The 18,055-nt window shown below is 44.1% G+C and overlaps 1 protein-coding gene across 1 annotated transcript in view; it reads right to left on the reverse strand.

Moving 5' to 3' along the window:
- The window catches only part of dcc (DCC netrin 1 receptor), a 107,951-nt gene that overhangs the window by 9,892 nt on the left and 80,004 nt on the right, over positions 1-18,055 (reverse strand). The window contains exons 12-23 of the mRNA XM_080755627.1: positions 17,424-17,580; positions 16,643-16,797; positions 16,021-16,169; positions 13,267-13,405; positions 12,101-12,150; positions 7,439-7,580; positions 7,152-7,262; positions 6,698-6,892; positions 5,704-5,799; positions 3,050-3,271; positions 2,700-2,794; positions 99-237 (exon numbers count right to left, since the gene is read on the reverse strand). Coding sequence (XP_080611753.1) covers positions 99-237; positions 2,700-2,794; positions 3,050-3,271; positions 5,704-5,799; positions 6,698-6,892; positions 7,152-7,262; positions 7,439-7,580; positions 12,101-12,150; positions 13,267-13,405; positions 16,021-16,169; positions 16,643-16,797; positions 17,424-17,580 — 1,650 coding nt within the window. The remainder of the gene's footprint in view (positions 1-98; positions 238-2,699; positions 2,795-3,049; positions 3,272-5,703; positions 5,800-6,697; positions 6,893-7,151; positions 7,263-7,438; positions 7,581-12,100; positions 12,151-13,266; positions 13,406-16,020; positions 16,170-16,642; positions 16,798-17,423; positions 17,581-18,055) is intronic.

Here is an 18,055-nt window from a genome sequence, read left to right on the forward strand (position 1 = left end):
TTATTCCCTGTTTGCTTGTTTCAATATCGAAACAACTAGATTGGAATAATTAATTATTGTTATCAGCAATATTGTTATCAGCAATCTAGGTAGCCTACCTGCTTCGTATGTGGTGGCGTGCGCCGTCATGCTCCACGTGCTCGACCGTCGACCCTTGGTCGCCATGACAGCAAACTCATACGCTGTGTCGGGACGCAACCCGGTCACTGTGTGGCTGAGGGCGGTGGTGTCGGCACTCTGCGCACGCATGCACACACGCACACGCACACACACACACACACACACACACACACACACACACAAAGATAAATGACTTTCTCACATGCACAGCCAGGTGCTGCTCTCCAAGGTGGCAGCTCTCCAAGATTGGTGTGAACAAGGTCAGGAAGTCAGGAAACACCAACCAGCAGACTTGGCTTACACTGCTACTGTTTCTCTCTCTCTCTCTCCATCAGGCAGTATGAGTAAATATACTGGGTGTATAGACTGTAGTTCAACACGGCGACAAAGGATCACACCATTTTAAAGCGGATTTTCATGAAAAGGAACGATGATGTCGGTGCGGTGGTAATATAATAATAATAATGTAGGAAATATACTGTATTAATAATGTTTAAGGGTGTCTTTATTGTGATGTTACTGTTCTGTGTACTTCTATGACCCTTATCCTTAACGTTTTACTGCTGCGCCCCGATCAATAAAGGAATCGATTAATCGATCTCTTCCATCTGTATACCTGAGGCTGAAGTATGTGTCAACAACATAATGCCAATAAACTGAATGAGCTAGTGAGGAAGGCTATTTCCGACGGGAGGCGGCCTTTTTTCCGACAGCATTCTAGCCGACGGGGCAACGATCCGATCCGCAGCGGGGGGACATTCGCTGCGATGCGAAAAAGCGATGGTCCGACATGCGCTGCTCCCGTGCTTGCGGTTAGGGTTAGGTTAGGATTGAGGTTTCGGATCAATATGCTGTCGGAAAAAAGACCTGCACCCATTTCCGACTGTTTACAGTGGTGTACAGTAACTATAACGTGATTTTACTTATGTACTGTACTTAAGTTTGATGTACTTTTACTTTACTTGAGTATGTCAAATTTTCAGTACTTTTACTTCACTACATTTCAGAGAAAAAATACTGTACTTTTTACTCCACTACAATTATTTGAAAACTTTAGTTACTGGTTACTTTGTAGATTTTGAATGATTATTATTACAAAACACACATTAACCACATCAGCCCTATATACATTTCGGCCATTTGAAAATAGCACATCTACAAGCTCACAATGCGTCGCGATGCGAGTCATGCGCCGCACCAGTACCTTGACTGTTTCACTGTTACAACTGTTGCTGCCGGGACACTTATACACTTACCCCATGGGGATCAATAAGGGTTTACATTACAGCCATCCATATTTGTATTGTTGTTGTTTTTTAGTAGTATTTGTATTTTTGTATGCTGTCATTGCGAGGACATCTCTGTCTCCAGTGTGCAATTGACAGTTTCCGGTCCTCTGCGCAGACTGACTGATCTGCAGCCTGAGTAACTGACCAATGTTGCTTCCTTCTCAACTTCTTCCTTTTGCCACTGACTTGTTAAATGTGCATGCCACGGTATGTTAAAATAAAAGTGAGAGCAGACCAATTTTGCTTGTCCGTGTTCTGTTTTGTTAGGGTGAATTCGCCTGGAGCTACGACTACTGATGTTGGTGTAGCCTAGACGCCTCCTATTTCTCCCTCCAATACACTTTCTGTGTATTTAGTTAGTTGGGGGAAATTAGGGTTGGTGAGTCATATTGTTTGTTTGTGCATCCTGGCAGGATTCAGAGAGGGGTGCATCACAGAGGGTTCTGCTTGTTATTTTGGCCTGAGTCCACCCTGACATTAAGCTCATTCCAGTAAACACGCTGACACTGTAATCAATTGCACCACTTCTTCCATTCAATACTTTCTCAACCTTTTTGTTAGTGTTCCGATCTTTTACTCCTATAAGGGAGTGCAACTCTTCAATATTCTAGATCAGAGGTTCCCAAAGTGGGGTCCGGGGACCCCCAGGGGTCCTTGAGGGAGTTCCAGGGGTCCCCAGCTATAATTGATAGTTAGGAACCAAATGGACCCATGGAACTGTAAATCTGAAAGTGTTTAAATGGAACCAAATGGAACCGTTAGATTTATATATAAAGATAGATAAATAGATTTAAATATAAATTGGGGTCCCAGAGATAGAAATGACATTAAATGGGGGTCCGTAGCCTAATGCATGTCAAACTGGGGGTCCTTGAAATTAAACGGGTTGAGAATCACATCTTCTCTTATGGGGGGTCCCTGGCATATGTTTTCAAATGTTGGTCCGCGGGCTGATTAGTGTCAATTTGGGGGTGCTTAACATGAAAAAGTTTGGGAAGCACTGTTTCCATACAGATGGTATATTGTGAATATGTATCTGATGTATCCCCCCTCCGTCCCCTCCCCTCCCCTCCCCACACACATACACTTTGAGTGGCATGTTTGTGTACAGTACACCCACGCATTCCCGCAAACTCATGAACTCTATCCATTTCATGCCCCCAACAGCCCCACACTACATCACATCAAACGCACCTCATACTAAAGGACCACAATGGAAACAAGCCGTACATGGACACACACATACATGGACACACACATACATGGACACACACATACATGGACACACACCTTATATTTCCCGCTTGCTTGGCCGCTGGGACGCCACTTGAGAGAGTAGAACCTCGTCTCTGCTCCGACACCCGGACCTCCAGCTGTGCCCGCACCTTATAATAGAATCATACATTGTAAAATATACAATATTGTACATATGAGTGTAAAATGAATTCTCAAGAGTTAAATTATTGTTAAGCATCTGCATTACTTAATTTACAAGAAGTCTATGGAATGAAAAGCATGGAATTGTAGACAAAATGTTATCCAATTAACGACGACAAAAATCTTGAGTCTGAGAGGCTAAATGTCATCAAATGGTGGTCCGTGGCTCAAATGCAGAATGAATAATTAGGACGTCTGTATACCTCCTCCCCAGGCGGCGGTCCTCCGCTTCTCCTCGCCGCCGCGGGCGTTGTCGGCCCAGGAGACGCGCACGGCCTCGGGCGCCAGCGCCACGGCCTGCACGCCCACCGGGGGGATCATGGGAGCAGAGGAGGAGGACGAGGAGGAGATGGAGGAGGAGGAGAAGTCAGGGAAGGAGTGGTAGAAGTCGTCGTCGTCGGAGTCAGACGATGGGTCCAGAGGGTCTATAGGTGGGGTCAGAAGAAGCAGTGTTTTTCTCTTTTTTACAATTTTATTTATAGATTTTCATTTAGTTTTAAAGACAAGACATACTGTACAAATTTCACATACAGTACACACAAATCCTCCCCACCCCCCCCCCCCCCCATAATACTGAAAAGGAAAGAAAAGAAAAAGAGAAAACGAAAATGAAAATATATAATACACTTCGAGAATAGAACCAAAAAAATGAAATAAATAAAGAAATAAAAAGAAAAATACAATAGGTCAAGCAGTGTTGATTCCGTCGACTAATACCATGACAAAAAACTGTTGAAGAAAACTGAAAGAAAACTAAGCTATATGACTAAAACTGAGACTAAGGCTCAATCCCAATTCCCCCCTTCGTCCTGGCCCTTAGCCCTTGCCCTTGCTTATGCGCGTTCACGTGAGGAGGAAGGGTTTTCTCAATTCTCTTTGGAGCGAGGGTTAGGGCTGAGGGCGAGGGGTAGAATCCCCTTCGTTTGAAGGGACATCGCGACCGGACTCAAAACGGAGCAACATCACTGAGGGCTGAAAGGCGGACGAGGTAAGAAGCCTTTTATGTCCTTTATTATGGAAAAATATTATAATAACCAATATTATTTGAATGTATTAACAATCTGCATCGCCAAAAATATCGCAATCTCTAGCAAAGGTTAACGTTACCTCACGTGAACTAACGATATGATACGGCGTTGCATTCATACAACGTTACCCATTCATTTGGCACCGCATCGGCGCTTTATTCTTTTTTATTTAACGCTGGTGCGCCGGTGATACAACTCGGATGCAAGCTAGCTTATTAGCAGGCATAAGTCCGACCCCCCAGACCACGATATGTCAACATTCTGCAGTTTTGGAGCTCTTAAAAGCCGTGAAATAGCCTACTGTACCTACATAACGCTGTCACTGCATAACGTTGGCTACTCGCTGCAGTGACGGTTTTATCATGACCAATGTTAAGCTAATCCCCACAAGTTGCAAAACTTACATAACTAATTAGCAATGGTGTTGTGTTTTTCCCCAGGCAAACCATATGGAACAGATTGCAAGCTGCTGTGCAGACTGTACATTGGATGGAGATGAATCACGATGGCATTTTCATTGATAGAAAATTACTCTGTTCTTAATGATATTAAAAACAATTGAACAGTGACCACAGCCCCTTCTTTCTATACTGTAAATTGTTTTTCCTTTTTATAACCCTGTATATATGTACCCATGCTAAACAAACTGTTAAGACAATAATCAATGAATCAGGTACAACTGTTGAGCATGTGTCAGAATGAGCTATATCTAGCTGAATTACATTCTGCATACATGGTGGGCTACCAACATGAGACAAAATTACAATATATTTATTTTATCATAACCACAGCAATGTTATATTTACGTTCCATCTCTACAGCTTAAATCAAATGGAAAGTAGTTTCCAAAGTGGGTTATGGGCTAAATGATAGTTTTTACACTCTCAGAGTTAATTAACATTGATATTACAATATAAATTGGGGGTCCTAGAGACAGAAAAATGCCATCAAAGTTTGGGGAAAGGTTATCTCAATTGTACTGCCATAATGTACAGTACAGTACGGCGCGGAAAGAGGACAGTAGGTGACGGTATGCACTTTTATGTTGGTGCGATCCGCCATAAAACGCAGAGAAGAAGAAGAAACCGGTTGCTAAGTTACCCAATAAACACTGAAACGGGATGTTTACGTCCAAGGGTTTCCGTCGCACAATTGCGTCGCACAGCGATGACGTAGCAATCTATAAGGGACATTCCGATTCCTAGGGGGATGATTCATCTCCCTACCCCTTGACACTCATTATGTAGGAACAAGGGGAAGGGGCAAGGGCTGAGGGGTAGGGTTAAAAAACGAATTGGGAAAGGGCCTTAGTGTATTGACAATTTCGTAGACAAATACAAACTAGACTAAAATGTTAGGAAGGGACTAGTGGACAAGAGTTCCAGTATAAGTCATTTTACACTACACACAAATAGCAGATCTACAAGCTCAGATATCTACAAGCTCAAAGAGAAAGTGTGAGGAAAGGTTTGAAGAGAAAACAGATGAGCTGGGGAGAATTGGGAGATGTATGAGAGAAGAGAAGAGAAGAGAAGAGAAGAGAAGAGAAGAGAAGAGAAGAGAAGAGAAGAGAAGAGAAGAGAAGAGAAGAGAAGAGAAGAGAAGAGAAGAGAAGAGAAGAGAAGAGAAGAGAAAAGTATGTAAATACAAAATTCCAGTGCCATCAGTATCCACACTACTAGTAAAAGTGCTACTATGCCTTCTAGTGTGAGTACTTGTACGTGTTTGTTTTATAAGTAGTCATACACAGAGGTGGACTGGTACTGATGGCAGCAGTATTACTGCAAACATAATGAATGCTGTGACAACAGCCCTCGGCGGTGCACTACCTGTTAGTGAGCGCGTCACGGCGCTCTCGTACAGCGGAACACCCTCACCAGCACTGTTGAACGCCTTCAGGGAGATGACATAATGAGAGCTGGGCTCTGAGACAAGAAGAGAGAGAGAGAGAGGTTAGAAACAAAAGGAGAGCGGGGGAAGAGAGAGAGAGAGAGAGAGAGAGAGAGAGAACAGTACAACCAAAAAGGTTTCTTCAGTGGTTGTCAGAAAGATATACATTTCTGCCATTTCAAATTCAACATTGCCACAACCCAGGACTGTGTGTCTTTCTCGGGATGTCTAGCGAATATAGATTCATAGACACCACAATGGCCACTGGGGACATACTGTATGTATATATCAACGGCCATATTAGCTGGGTCAGCTTGCTATAACGCCACCGCAAGAAATATGCAGAGTTGCAGATAAGTACCTGATGGATTAAACTTTTTTTTCCTGTTTTGTAAGCATTACTGTTACTATAGTTATATAGTTATCTACGTGAGATGACGTTTTTTGTTACGAGAACTGTTATATAAGTACCCAATATCATGACTGCATGCCTGACATTTGTAACATTCGTTTGTGAATTCAGCGAGTTGTGATCACTGGTGAGAGGAACCTATATTCTGAGGGGATCATTTTGCCCAATATCACAACACGTTGGAAGCTTACTTTTTGATCGGCTATTTTTGGCAAAAAGGGAAAGAGTTGCAACTCAGGTTTGTGTCACTCCGAGTGGAATAGTAAGAGAGTGGCGACATCATGTGGACTCTGTTTTTCACACAGCCTGGGAGTCGATGGGCGCTGATGGGGCGCTTGTTTTACAGCACCGGCTACTACTAGTAGGGCAGGGTTATAAACCTAAACCTAACCTTAACCCTAACCCTAACCTCACAAAAACTATGCCTAAACTAAATTCTGGGTGCTAACGACGGTAAGACTGATGATCCCCACCTAAGTTCTGGGAACTACAGTAAGTATGCCAGCAGCGCTCATCCTCACCTAGGTTCTGGATGGCGTAGTAACGCTGTTTGCTGTCCACGCGCACCGTCTGTGCGTACGGGCTGCCCACGCCGTACCCGATGATGTAACCGCGCACCAGAATGTTGGCACTGAGGGGCGGAGTCCAAGACATGATGATGCTGTCTGGGAGGGGGCGGACGTGGAGCGAGCTCGGCTGATTCGGCACCTGGCTTTCTGTGGATGACAAGAGGGAAAGAAAGAAAGAAAGAAAGAAAGACCATGAGATCGTCTGCATGCCTGACAGATTTCACAAGAAAAGCGACAGGACAATCTTCTCATAGGTGTGATGCCAGGGATTCTGGGAATTGAATCCAGGTGTCCCACTTGGAAAGCTAACCTCTTAACCACTTGGCTAAAGGGACATTCACCCTATCAGTAGAATCACTATACTTCATCTGGCTGAGTCTCTATCAGTAGAATCACTACTTCTTACCATCCAGATCATTCTCAGGAGTTTCAGCAGTGTGCCAATCACTTGCCGGTCCTGTGCCATTAACTGTCATGGCGGCCACCTGGAAAACGTATTGACTTCCTTTATCCAAACCTGGGGAAACAAATTTACAGTAGTACAGTTAGCATTGTCAGCCTGTCTACTACTACAGGTAGCCCCACTTCCTGTGTTTACAATGGGCCGGGGCCCAACTGGCGGGATGTGAGGATATTGCAAGTGGGCCCTTCAAATAATTGGAAAAAGACTTGACCCGCTGGCCGTCCAGTCACCTGTCAACAGGTACCAGAGGTTGTGGGGTTCCAGCGCCTCCTGATCGCCACGGCGACCCGTCTTCCTGTAGCGAATCTTGTAGCCCACGATGACGCCGTTCTGCGAGTAGCGAGGCGGCGCTTGCCACGACACCCGGATGCTCTGGAGAAGCAGGAGAACAACGGAGTCATGATGATGACGACCACTGACAATAACTACCAGCAGTGGTTCCCAAAGTGAGGTCCGGGGACCCCCAGGGGTCCTTGAGGGAGTTCCAGGGGTGGGGATCCCCAGCTAAATGATAGTTTGTAACCAAATGGACCCTTATGGATCTGTAACTCTGAGAATGTACAAATGGAACCAAACGGACCCGTCACAGAGTTAAATTACCTTAGATTTTTCAATATACATTGGAGGCTTTTTTTAAAACATTGTTTAAATGGCATCTAACTTGCAACATTGTTTTTAATTGAACGATTTGAATTGCTTGTACACTTGGAAATATCCTACCAATTTCATATGACATTCCTTGTAGTCTATTAGTTTTATATACATTTTAGAAGTGAAAACATGCCTGTGACAGCCCGGTCAGACAATGCTGCTCTGCTTTTCTACGACAGAAAAACAGGTGAGGACAAAGACTACGACAGCTCCCGACCCGACATGACATTTGGCCGGGCGAAGTTCAAGTTCATGCAGGAATGATAAATGCCGAAAATTGTGGTAGTGCACCCATATTTGTGCGTACACCGCGTTGATTAAGGCATTTGTAGAATCTGGTCTCAGTTAAATGGGTTAAAGTGGTCTAAATGATTGTAGAGCTACATTACTCTGGTGTACTGTAATTAAAAGCAACGGTGATGTAATTAATGTAACACAGCGGTAAACATGTCTCTCCCCCGACTTTTTGGAATTGTGTTACAGGCATCAATCAGGCCGGCATTTGCATTTAGAAAATATGTTTTATTATTCAGGATTTTTTTAGAGAGAAAAAAAGCGAAACTTGAGTTTGTGATTTCTGGATTCCTGCCTGTGTGTGTGTGTGCGTGCGTGCGTGCGTGCATGCCTGCATGCATGCAGGGTGTGGGGGGGGCGGATAAGGGGGAGGTCTGATTTGATAAATGAGTGTTTACACTGTATGTGAATGTAGACAGTAGCACACACCACGTGCACGCACACACACACACACACACACACACACACCTTGCTAACGATACACACTTGGGACTTGGCAGACATCTGGTGTGTGTGTGTGTGTGTGTGTGTGTGTGTGTGTGTGTGTGTGTGTGTGTGTGTGTGTGTGTGCGTGCATGTGTGTGCTTGCACATTTTAATTACCTCATTTGCATGTTAATGAGCTGTCATCTACCACACACACACACACACACACACACACACACACACCACTTGTCTTCAATTGTTAGCATCAAGCTAAACATCCATTTCAATGTATGTATGTATGTATGTGTGTGTGTGTGTGTGTGTGTGTGTGTGTGTGTGTGTGTGTGTGTGTGTGTGTGTGTGTGTGTGTGTGTGTGTGCGTGCCTGCGTGCGTGCGTGCATTGTTTGTGTGTTCGTTTGTTTGTATGTGAAACCATTAGCATCTAGCAACACCTGCTTTCCCCATTGGCTTTCCATTGGCACTAATTGATTAGCAATGCAATTGATCATGGCAGAGAGAGAGAGAGAGAGAGAGAGAGAGAGAGAGAGAGAGAGAGAGAAAGAGGAAGAGAGAGACAGAGAGGGGGGGGGGGGGATAGGAGAGGAGACATTTGTTTGAATTCAGTCTCTGTATTTGTTTCCTAGGTGCCCAGAAGGGAGGAGTCTGTCTCCCCACAATTGAGTCTCATTGGTCAATCCTGTTTCCCATCGTGTTCACAATGGTTGGTATAAGGGCGCAAGCACATCTTCGCGTCCAAAAACGCCTAGACCAGGCCTCTCTTCCGGGTTTTTAAACAGCTGGTGGATGGAAATGACCCTTCCGCACTGCTGCAACTTGATGATCATTTCCGTCCACCAGGAAGAGACGCCTGGTCTAGGTGCTTTCTTGCCACGAATACTGTATGTGCCCGTGCCCTAACTGGCTGCCAGTGTTGCCATCTCTGCTTATTACAGCAACTTTGGATTTGGTTATTTGCTTATTTGGGCTTGCTTTGACTATTTTAATTATCATTTAAACCAGTGGTTCTCAAATATTTCAGTCATCATGGACTCCCAAATCAACATGAATGTGTCCCTTACTGTAAATCCCATCTGAAGATGTTTTGTGCCTAACCCTAAACCAGATTAGTGGCGTTAGAATGCTTCAAACCTCTTCCAAATATTCCACATTTTATTTCGAGCTGGCTGCCTGCTCTCACCGACCGCTCTGTCACTGAAACCGCAATAAACTGACAGCCAGACAGGCTAGTCTAATATAAAACTCTTTGATCAGATATGCTCTGTCTGCCAGAATTAACATGAAGAACACAATACAGCCATTTACAGGATGAATAGATTTGTGTGTATTTGTATGTCTGGCACGCACTCAGAGCCCTGACAAGCAGCTCACAACACAGCGACAGTTTGCCCCATTTTGGCATATCCCACAACTTGCAACTGCAAAATGCGGAGAGGATTTCTTTTTTTTACCACAGGTGTAACTGTGAACAACTGGAAGAAATGTCCATTGATCGCGGACACAAGAAATGTTTGATAGAACAAGCAGGCTGTGCAGAAAATATATGCTTTTATAAAGGACAGCTATGCTATCCTACAAAATCAGGTGAGTTTGGGTTTTTTGCAATTAGTTTGAGGTCAAATTACATTATCACTGGACTAATGACGGCAACTACATTCTCATTATAGCTAAATCAAATGTTTATAATTGTGAAACGTTATGCCTTGGGTCTATATTAAACATGATGCAATGGTGTCTCATCTGTGATCTGTGAACCACCAAAATAGAAGTGAGTAGTTTAATTTAAAAGTAGATCACCTCCATTGTAACCTCAGTATACACCAGAAAGAAAGAAAGTAAAGAAAGTCAGCATTTTGTGTCTGCCAAATTCATACTTTTTAAATATTTCAGCACTATCTGTTCCAAGTTTGGTCCCTCTGCTCATTGTAATAGTCAGTATGACCCTCTGGAAGAAAATGCTGTCCACAAGCCTCTCACTGTGGTCAACAGCATGTTGCAGCATGTTGCAGCATGTTGCTTTTGGCAGGCAACATACCTGCTGCTGACCAGAGTGAGAGGCCAGAGGACTCGGAACAAGGAAAGATAAGGTCTGCACAGTGCACACTAGATCACTATTTCCCAAACTTTTTCATGTCAAGGACCCCCTACTTGACACTTATTATAGCCTGCGGACCCCCATTTGAAAACATAGGCCAAGGAGCCCCATGAGAGAAGATTTATTTTCAACCATTTTCATTTCAAGGACCCCAAGTTTGCCATGCATTAGGCTACAGACACTATTTAACGGCATCTCTGGGCCCCCGATTTATATTGTAAAATCAATGTTAATTTAACTCTGAGAGTGTACTCTCAGAGTACCCCCCCGCAACCCACTTTGAGAATTACTGCACTAGATCAGGGGTTCTCAACGTTTTTGGCTGGGGACCCCCGGAAATGCTTTGGGTATATCCCGCCCCCCTCCCCACCCCCAATACAAATTGACCGCTACAATAACCTTAATAATAGCGAAAATACATCATAAATAAATACTGAACCAGATATAATCATTAAGGAAAGTTTATGCATGTATTGTGTGTACTATGTAAACTATTAATTTGCATTTTACAGCCATTCAGTTGCAAAACAAACAAACAAACAAAAAAGTAATAACTTGACGACCCCCTGGGGGGTCGCGACTCACAGGTTGAGAACCTGCACTAGATCATGGGCCAAAACGTATAAAGGTGTATTAACTCATTTTCATTTCTATTGAATAAGTTAGATCACGCTCGTCGCCACCGTCTGAATGACCTTGGTTGCTAGGCGATCGAGTAAACAGGAAATAACCGGAAGTGAAAAGTCAGCTTGCCGTTCACCTCAAATGCATTTATCTCCCAGATTGCGTTTTTGATCAAAACAAGATTTATTCACGCCACGCCCACGGCCCATTACTAAAGCGTTGCTGATCACGGTTAAACATTTTGGGTGAATTAAAATAAGATCACGGGACACAGCTTCTGGTTTCGGGAGATTTTCACCTTCAAAAATACAACTATGCACTGAATTTAATATGATTTATTTAGTCTGGCATTTAATTAGTTATGGTGTCGAGCCTCTCGGGCTCTTCATCAGACCTGCCTGATGAAGAACCGAGAGGCTCCAAGAATGTAAAGGAACCATTAATAATGTCTTTGTTAATCTAACCTCGGCCCGGCACCTGGTTTTTAGTCAGTGGATGTACGTGCTTTATTGTTCTTCTCAGGGCCTTGTCAGGGACAAGGATGAGGATGAGTCGAACTTCCTCCAACTAAAGTTCCAGAGAGTTTCATGGCCACAAGCAGTAATGGAAGAAGTACTCAAGTAAAAGTGCCAATACCCTCTTGTAGAATAGTTGGTATTCAAAATGTACTTGAGTAAAAGTACAAAAGTATCAGAATTTTGCGACGGGTCTTTAGCGCCTGAACAGGGATACTGTTACAACCAAGTTTACAAACAGAAAAACAAAGGAGCTAGGATTCACTCACCCTGGACAATACCACCTCCAATGTGATGTTCTGAGGTGCGCCGCTAGGAACTGTGGGAAAATAAGAGAGAGAAAGTTAGTAAAACTACTACTAGAATATACGCACCAAAACCCTAGCTTGATTATGCCGGACACTACAGTCCAGCCAACCAAGACACAGCATCTCTAAGATGCATGGGTAATCGAAATAAAATAATAATAAAAAAATAAATGAAGAATTGAGCCAGTCCTGTTGAGCCAGGGGTGTTGATGAGCATTCATCTGTCGGTGCTTGGCCCTTATTTATTTGTTTTACTCGTTGGCCCTAATTAATTAATACATTTTACTCAGATTATTTTTCTTAAAGACATTGCATTACATTTTTATACAGAGCTATAGACCCTCCCTCTAATTTGTCTTAGTGTAATAATATAATCTAATGCTGACCTATCTACAGTATTGTAGAGACTGTGTCTCCATCTGTATACATACTGAATGTTTCTGTATGTAACGCTCTTAATGTATCGTGTTCTAAAGTACTACTGTAATGGACTGTTTCTTCCCTCTTTGAAGCTACCCGAGTGGAACACCTCACACCTCATTATTAGTAGACCACAGACAGTGGCTAATTGAATGGACTGCCTCTATTACTTACCTGTTGGCAGCCTTTTAAATGCTACAGTACCATACCTTAGAGTCTATTCACACTATGCGCCTTTTCTTTTAAGAAAAAGCACTGCCTAGAGTGGAAAAGGTGGAGAGGGGGCAGTCGGTACAATCGATTGAAACAGACTTCAATAATATAACTCAAGGGAACCTATTGAATATTGAAAACAATACTTTAAGTTACAGGGGTAGGTGTAGACGTGAAAGTACTGCAATCAAGATGGAGCAACTGGATGGCATATTACTCGTCTTCCCTGCCCGAGTCCAGTGTGGTACTCACATTTTGTACCTGAGGGCAATTCTAAAAACGCCATCTAAATCCTGACCTAACTTTTCTGTAAAACGTATATAAAATATAAATATAAAACTTCAGCCACAGCAGGCGCTGTAATCCAACAACAACAACAGACTAATCCCTGGTGCATACGCCATTGTATTTTGAGACAGCAGGAAGCCAACGACATACACGTAGCAACAGCTACCCCAAAAGGACTATGCACCAAAGGGTTCAAAACCACTCACCGTCCGATAGTGTTTGGACACTGACGCCTGCGGTTGCCATGCCGACGCCATGTCTGTTTACTGCGACAACTCGCACATTGTACTCGCCGTACTTCCTCAAGCCCTCCACCTTGTAGTACTGAGCAGATACTTCTGCACTCTGAAACACACACAGGTCACAGTCTGGGTTGCTGGTATAGCAGTACCGCTACAACAGCACTTGAAATAAAAGATTGACTCAAACAAAAAAGTGGGTATCGAGCGGTTTCTTAAAACTATCTACGGTGGTTGTCTGTCTTTTGTGTAATGGGAGCATCATGTTGCTCCGCCATGTTTTTTTTGTATTTTTTTGTATTGGATTGTTGGCACATGGACGAGGTCAGCGCCAGAACGAGCAAAGGGAATGGTTTGGAACAAACTGTTATTTGGACAAGCAATCGGAGAGGTGGCGAGGTGCTGTACAATTGAGTGCCTTCAAAACAACAAGTAAATCAATCAAGGACGAGGAAAGAAAATGCTGCCCACGGCCTGCCTCTCACTGTGATCAACAGCATGTTGCGTGCGTGTGTACGTGCGTGCGTGCATGTACATTTGCATGTGTAACAGAAGACTCTCAGAGTTTTGCCTCAAAAGCCACAAAAACATGCATTGCAATAGTGAACTGAAAGAGAGAAAACCAAATAGTGTGTATCAACTTGTTTATTTTGCAGCAGTGAGTGACAGACAGTCATTCAATGTTTCTAAGATGAAAGAATTAAGTCCACATTGACAATGTGTTCCTCAAAATTAAACTCCACAGCTAGATATTTTACTTATAGTCCTATTCTGTAAAGCCAGGATACCCTGCAGTCAGAAGGTTCAATTTACAATTTAGGCATTTAGCAGACGCTCTTAATCTAGAGCGACAGGGGCGGCGGTGGCTCAGGGGTAGAGTGCTGAGTGCCTGGATGGGAACCGCAAGGTTGCCTGCAGTTCGAACCCGGCTCCCCCAGAGTTACTGTCGAAGTGTCCTTGAGCAAGACACTGAACCCCTAATTGCTCCCGATGTGCTGGTTGGTGCCTTGCATGGTTTCCGCTGCCATCGGTGTGTGAATGGGTGAATGTAATGCACAATCTATGTAAAGCGCCTTGGATAAAGGCGCTATAGAAATGCACCATTTACCATTTACCAAGAACAAAGAAATGGTAATACATAAAATACATAAAAATAGGCATTAAGACTCACGTAAGCTAAGAGCCTAACAGTGGAATATATATACTGTAATGAAACAACTACGTCTACATAAGTTACATAAATAAGGTTCTCCTGGCTGTGTGCCAAAGTGTCCTAGAGCAAGACGCTGAACCCCTAACTTCACCCAACGAGGAGGTTGTCATGCATGGATATAGGTATAGGGTTGTCCCAATCCGATCACGTAATTGCTCTTGAGCGCACATGCACGCGTTTGCGCACATGCGCTGCTTCTACATGCATGCGCTCATTGCGCTCCAACTCAGAAGAGTCAGAAGTTGAACCAGCGAAAGAACTCAACACAAATGTACTTTTTAAACTTTCGTTTTCCCTTCCCTGGCGGATCTCGAAGCTACAGATATCGAGACAAATGATCTGTGCATTTATTTGAAATTGTTTTATTTTATTTATAATAAATTAAATCTACTCATTTGCAATAGTATTACTAATCTGATCCATTGTATCACCCAGGCCCAGCGCATGACGTTAGGAGAGGAATCAGTTGCTTGTGGTAGAATATTCTTTATCACAAATAATTCTTTATCACAAACGTAGGCTAAATACATGCATGTGAGACACATATTAATTGTGTCCGAACATATGTTTTATTAATATTCATTAATTCCTGCCATGAAAAAATATGCTATCTAACATTATTTCATTGAATTACGATAAATACATTAAAACTTCATTATGTAGGCAGTCATTTATTGGACTGCTGTTTCTGTTAACACCAAACGTCCGTATTGTGAGCAGAGCTTGTAGATCGGCTACTTTTGGTAATTCTTTACCAAAAGTAACCGATACAAGCTCACAACATGGACGTCGCGTTGCTTATAGATGGGCTATTTTTGCCGTATCCCCCCGCCCCAGGATTAGCGGGGGTTCAAGTGGTTAATCAATCATGCTGCTGATATTTTCATATTGTCAAGGTGGTGCACTGTTTTCATATTGCTGGATAATGGATATAGCCTAATATTAATTTATTGATAATAATCATAGGCTTATTTTAAAATAACCTTTTTATCATAGACATATAGGCCTAAATGCCTGCAAACCTATTTTCATTAACCTATTTTTTCTTTATTCATTCATGAATTTAAAAATAACTTTACAAACTGTCCTTGCAGGGAGGTGACAGCCTGCAGTCACTTATTTGTCTGTTCCTAGCGAAAACTCAGCAGCAGCGTTTTGACTGGTTTCTTGTAGTCAGTTGATTCTTCATATCCAAATGAGTGAAACGGCCGGGATGATTTGTTTATTTTTCAAACTGTTCTTTATGAGGCGATCTGAAAAAACCTAATGGGGATTTCATGCAAATAAAAAGTACATGAACCCGCGGACCTACAGCGCCCTCTACCGATATTGACGTCGGTGCTCCCCATACAGGGAGTATTGTCCCAAATCATCACTATAGAGTCCACTAGAGTCTGGATCCCCGTATGGGGGGTAGGGAGTACTAGGAGTAGGGAACAACCCTAGCAATTCGGATGCAGCCCATATGTACCATTCCCTGCACACAGTAGTGCTAGTAGTGACAGTACCTGCTCTTTCCCGGAAGGCTGCTCCCTCCAGATGACACGGTAGGCCAGGATTGGACCGTTGGCCTGGGTGGGCGGGTCCCACGTTGCCTGTACACTGGTAGAGCTCACTGGGAACACTCGGAGGTCATCGACCGGACCCGGAAGTAGAACTGAACGGGAGAATGAGATATGGATTGGAGATACGTCCGTCCGTCCACCCATCCACCCATCCACCCATCCATCCACCCACCCACCCATCCACCCGTCCACCCATCCACCCATCCACCCATCCACCCATCCACCCATCCATCCATCCATCCATCCATCCACCCACCCATCCACCCGTCCATCCGTCCACCCACCCACCCGTCCACCCATCCACCCATCCATCCACCCACCCATCCACCCGTCCATCCGTCCACCCACCCACCTGTCCACCCATCCACCCATCCACCCATCCACCCATCCACCCATCCATCCGTCCACCCACCCACCCGTCCACCCATCCACCCATACACCCATCCATCCATTCACCCACCCATCCACCCATCCACCCACCCATCCACCCATCCACCCATCCATCCACCCATCCACCCACCCATCCATCCACCAACCCCCATGCCTCCATCTCATATGGACTCACGGTCTGGCGGGGTGGTGACCCTCAGAGGGGCGGAGCTCTGTCCTGGACCCAGGGCGTCGTAGGCCACCACGCGGAACGTGTAGCTGGCGCCCGGCTTCAGGTTAGCCACCGTTATGGCTAGCGAAGCGGGGTCCGACACGTTGAGAGAGCGCTCCCTGGACACCGACACAAGGAGGAAATAAATGATGTTATGTCCGGGGACAAAGTATTTCCAATTTCCACCAATTTTTCTTCTACTCCTATCTCGGTTCCTAATTGACTTACTTTGTTACTCTGTGATTGATTATTATTACAACACATAAATTATAACCACTTCAACCCTATATATATGTCCACCATTTGAACTTGGCCGGTCTAACTATAATCTCTGAACTATAATTTATAGTCACATATAGTGAATGGCCCTTTATGGGTCTGTAACTCTGAGAGAGTGCAAATGGAGGAAGGAGAGGAGGAAGGAAGGAAGGAAGGAAGGAAGGAAGGAAGGAAGGAAGGAAGGAAGGAAGAAAGAAAGAAAGGAAGGAAGGAAGGGTCAATAGGAAATATCTTGTCATTTGATGATGAGGCAAATATACTTCAAGTACAGGAATATGCATATAAGTACAGGAATGCATAAAGAAAATGCAAAATACACAATACATAAATATAGTCATAAATCTATGATAACAGAACGTTATAAACAACAACAAAACAATGGAAGTTTCAAATAATATCTCCCCAAAAGTTCAGTTCATAATTAAAACTTTAATTTAACTTTAATATTTAATCCAGGACCACGCACCTGTCGACGCCGTCCTCCGAGTAGAACACTCCATAGGTTCGAACCTCGTCTCCCTGTGGGAGGGGGGGCGGCGGGCGCCAGCCCAGGCGCACGGAGTGAGGAGACACCTGGAGCTCCGTGATGTCCTGGGGAGCCGCGAGGAGCGAGGCACGGGTAGCTGTTGGAGAGAGGAGAGAGGGAGAGGAGGGATGAGAGAAGGGAGGAGAGGAGGAGGAGGTGGGGTCTGTGAGGAGAGGAGAGGAGAGGAGAGGAGAGGAGAGGAGAGGAGAGGAGAGGAGAGGAGAGGAGAGGAGAGGAGAGGAGAGGAGAGGAGGCAGGAGAGGAGAGGAGAGGAGGCAGGAGGCGAGCAAGGCAAAAAGGGACAAAATTGTTTGCAAAAAAAGGACAGAACGGGAACAGCAAAAGAGAGGTGCATGTGATCGAAAGGAGGACAAGGCGAGGAATCGAAAAGAAAGGACATTATGAAGGAAGGCAGGAAGGAAGGAATGACAGAAGGAAGGGTGGAGAGAGAAAGAGAGAGAAAGAAGAAGAGGTAAAGACAAGAAAGTAGCAAAATTGGAAAATAAAATAAACTTCACGTCATTTTGTACTGCTTTTCGTACAAGAAAGAAAAAAGTACAGTTGTAGAATTA

Source organism: Protomyctophum bolini (genome assembly GCF_963924005.1).
Source record: "Protomyctophum bolini genome assembly, chromosome: 22".
NCBI lineage: Eukaryota > Metazoa > Chordata > Actinopteri > Myctophiformes > Myctophidae > Protomyctophum > Protomyctophum bolini.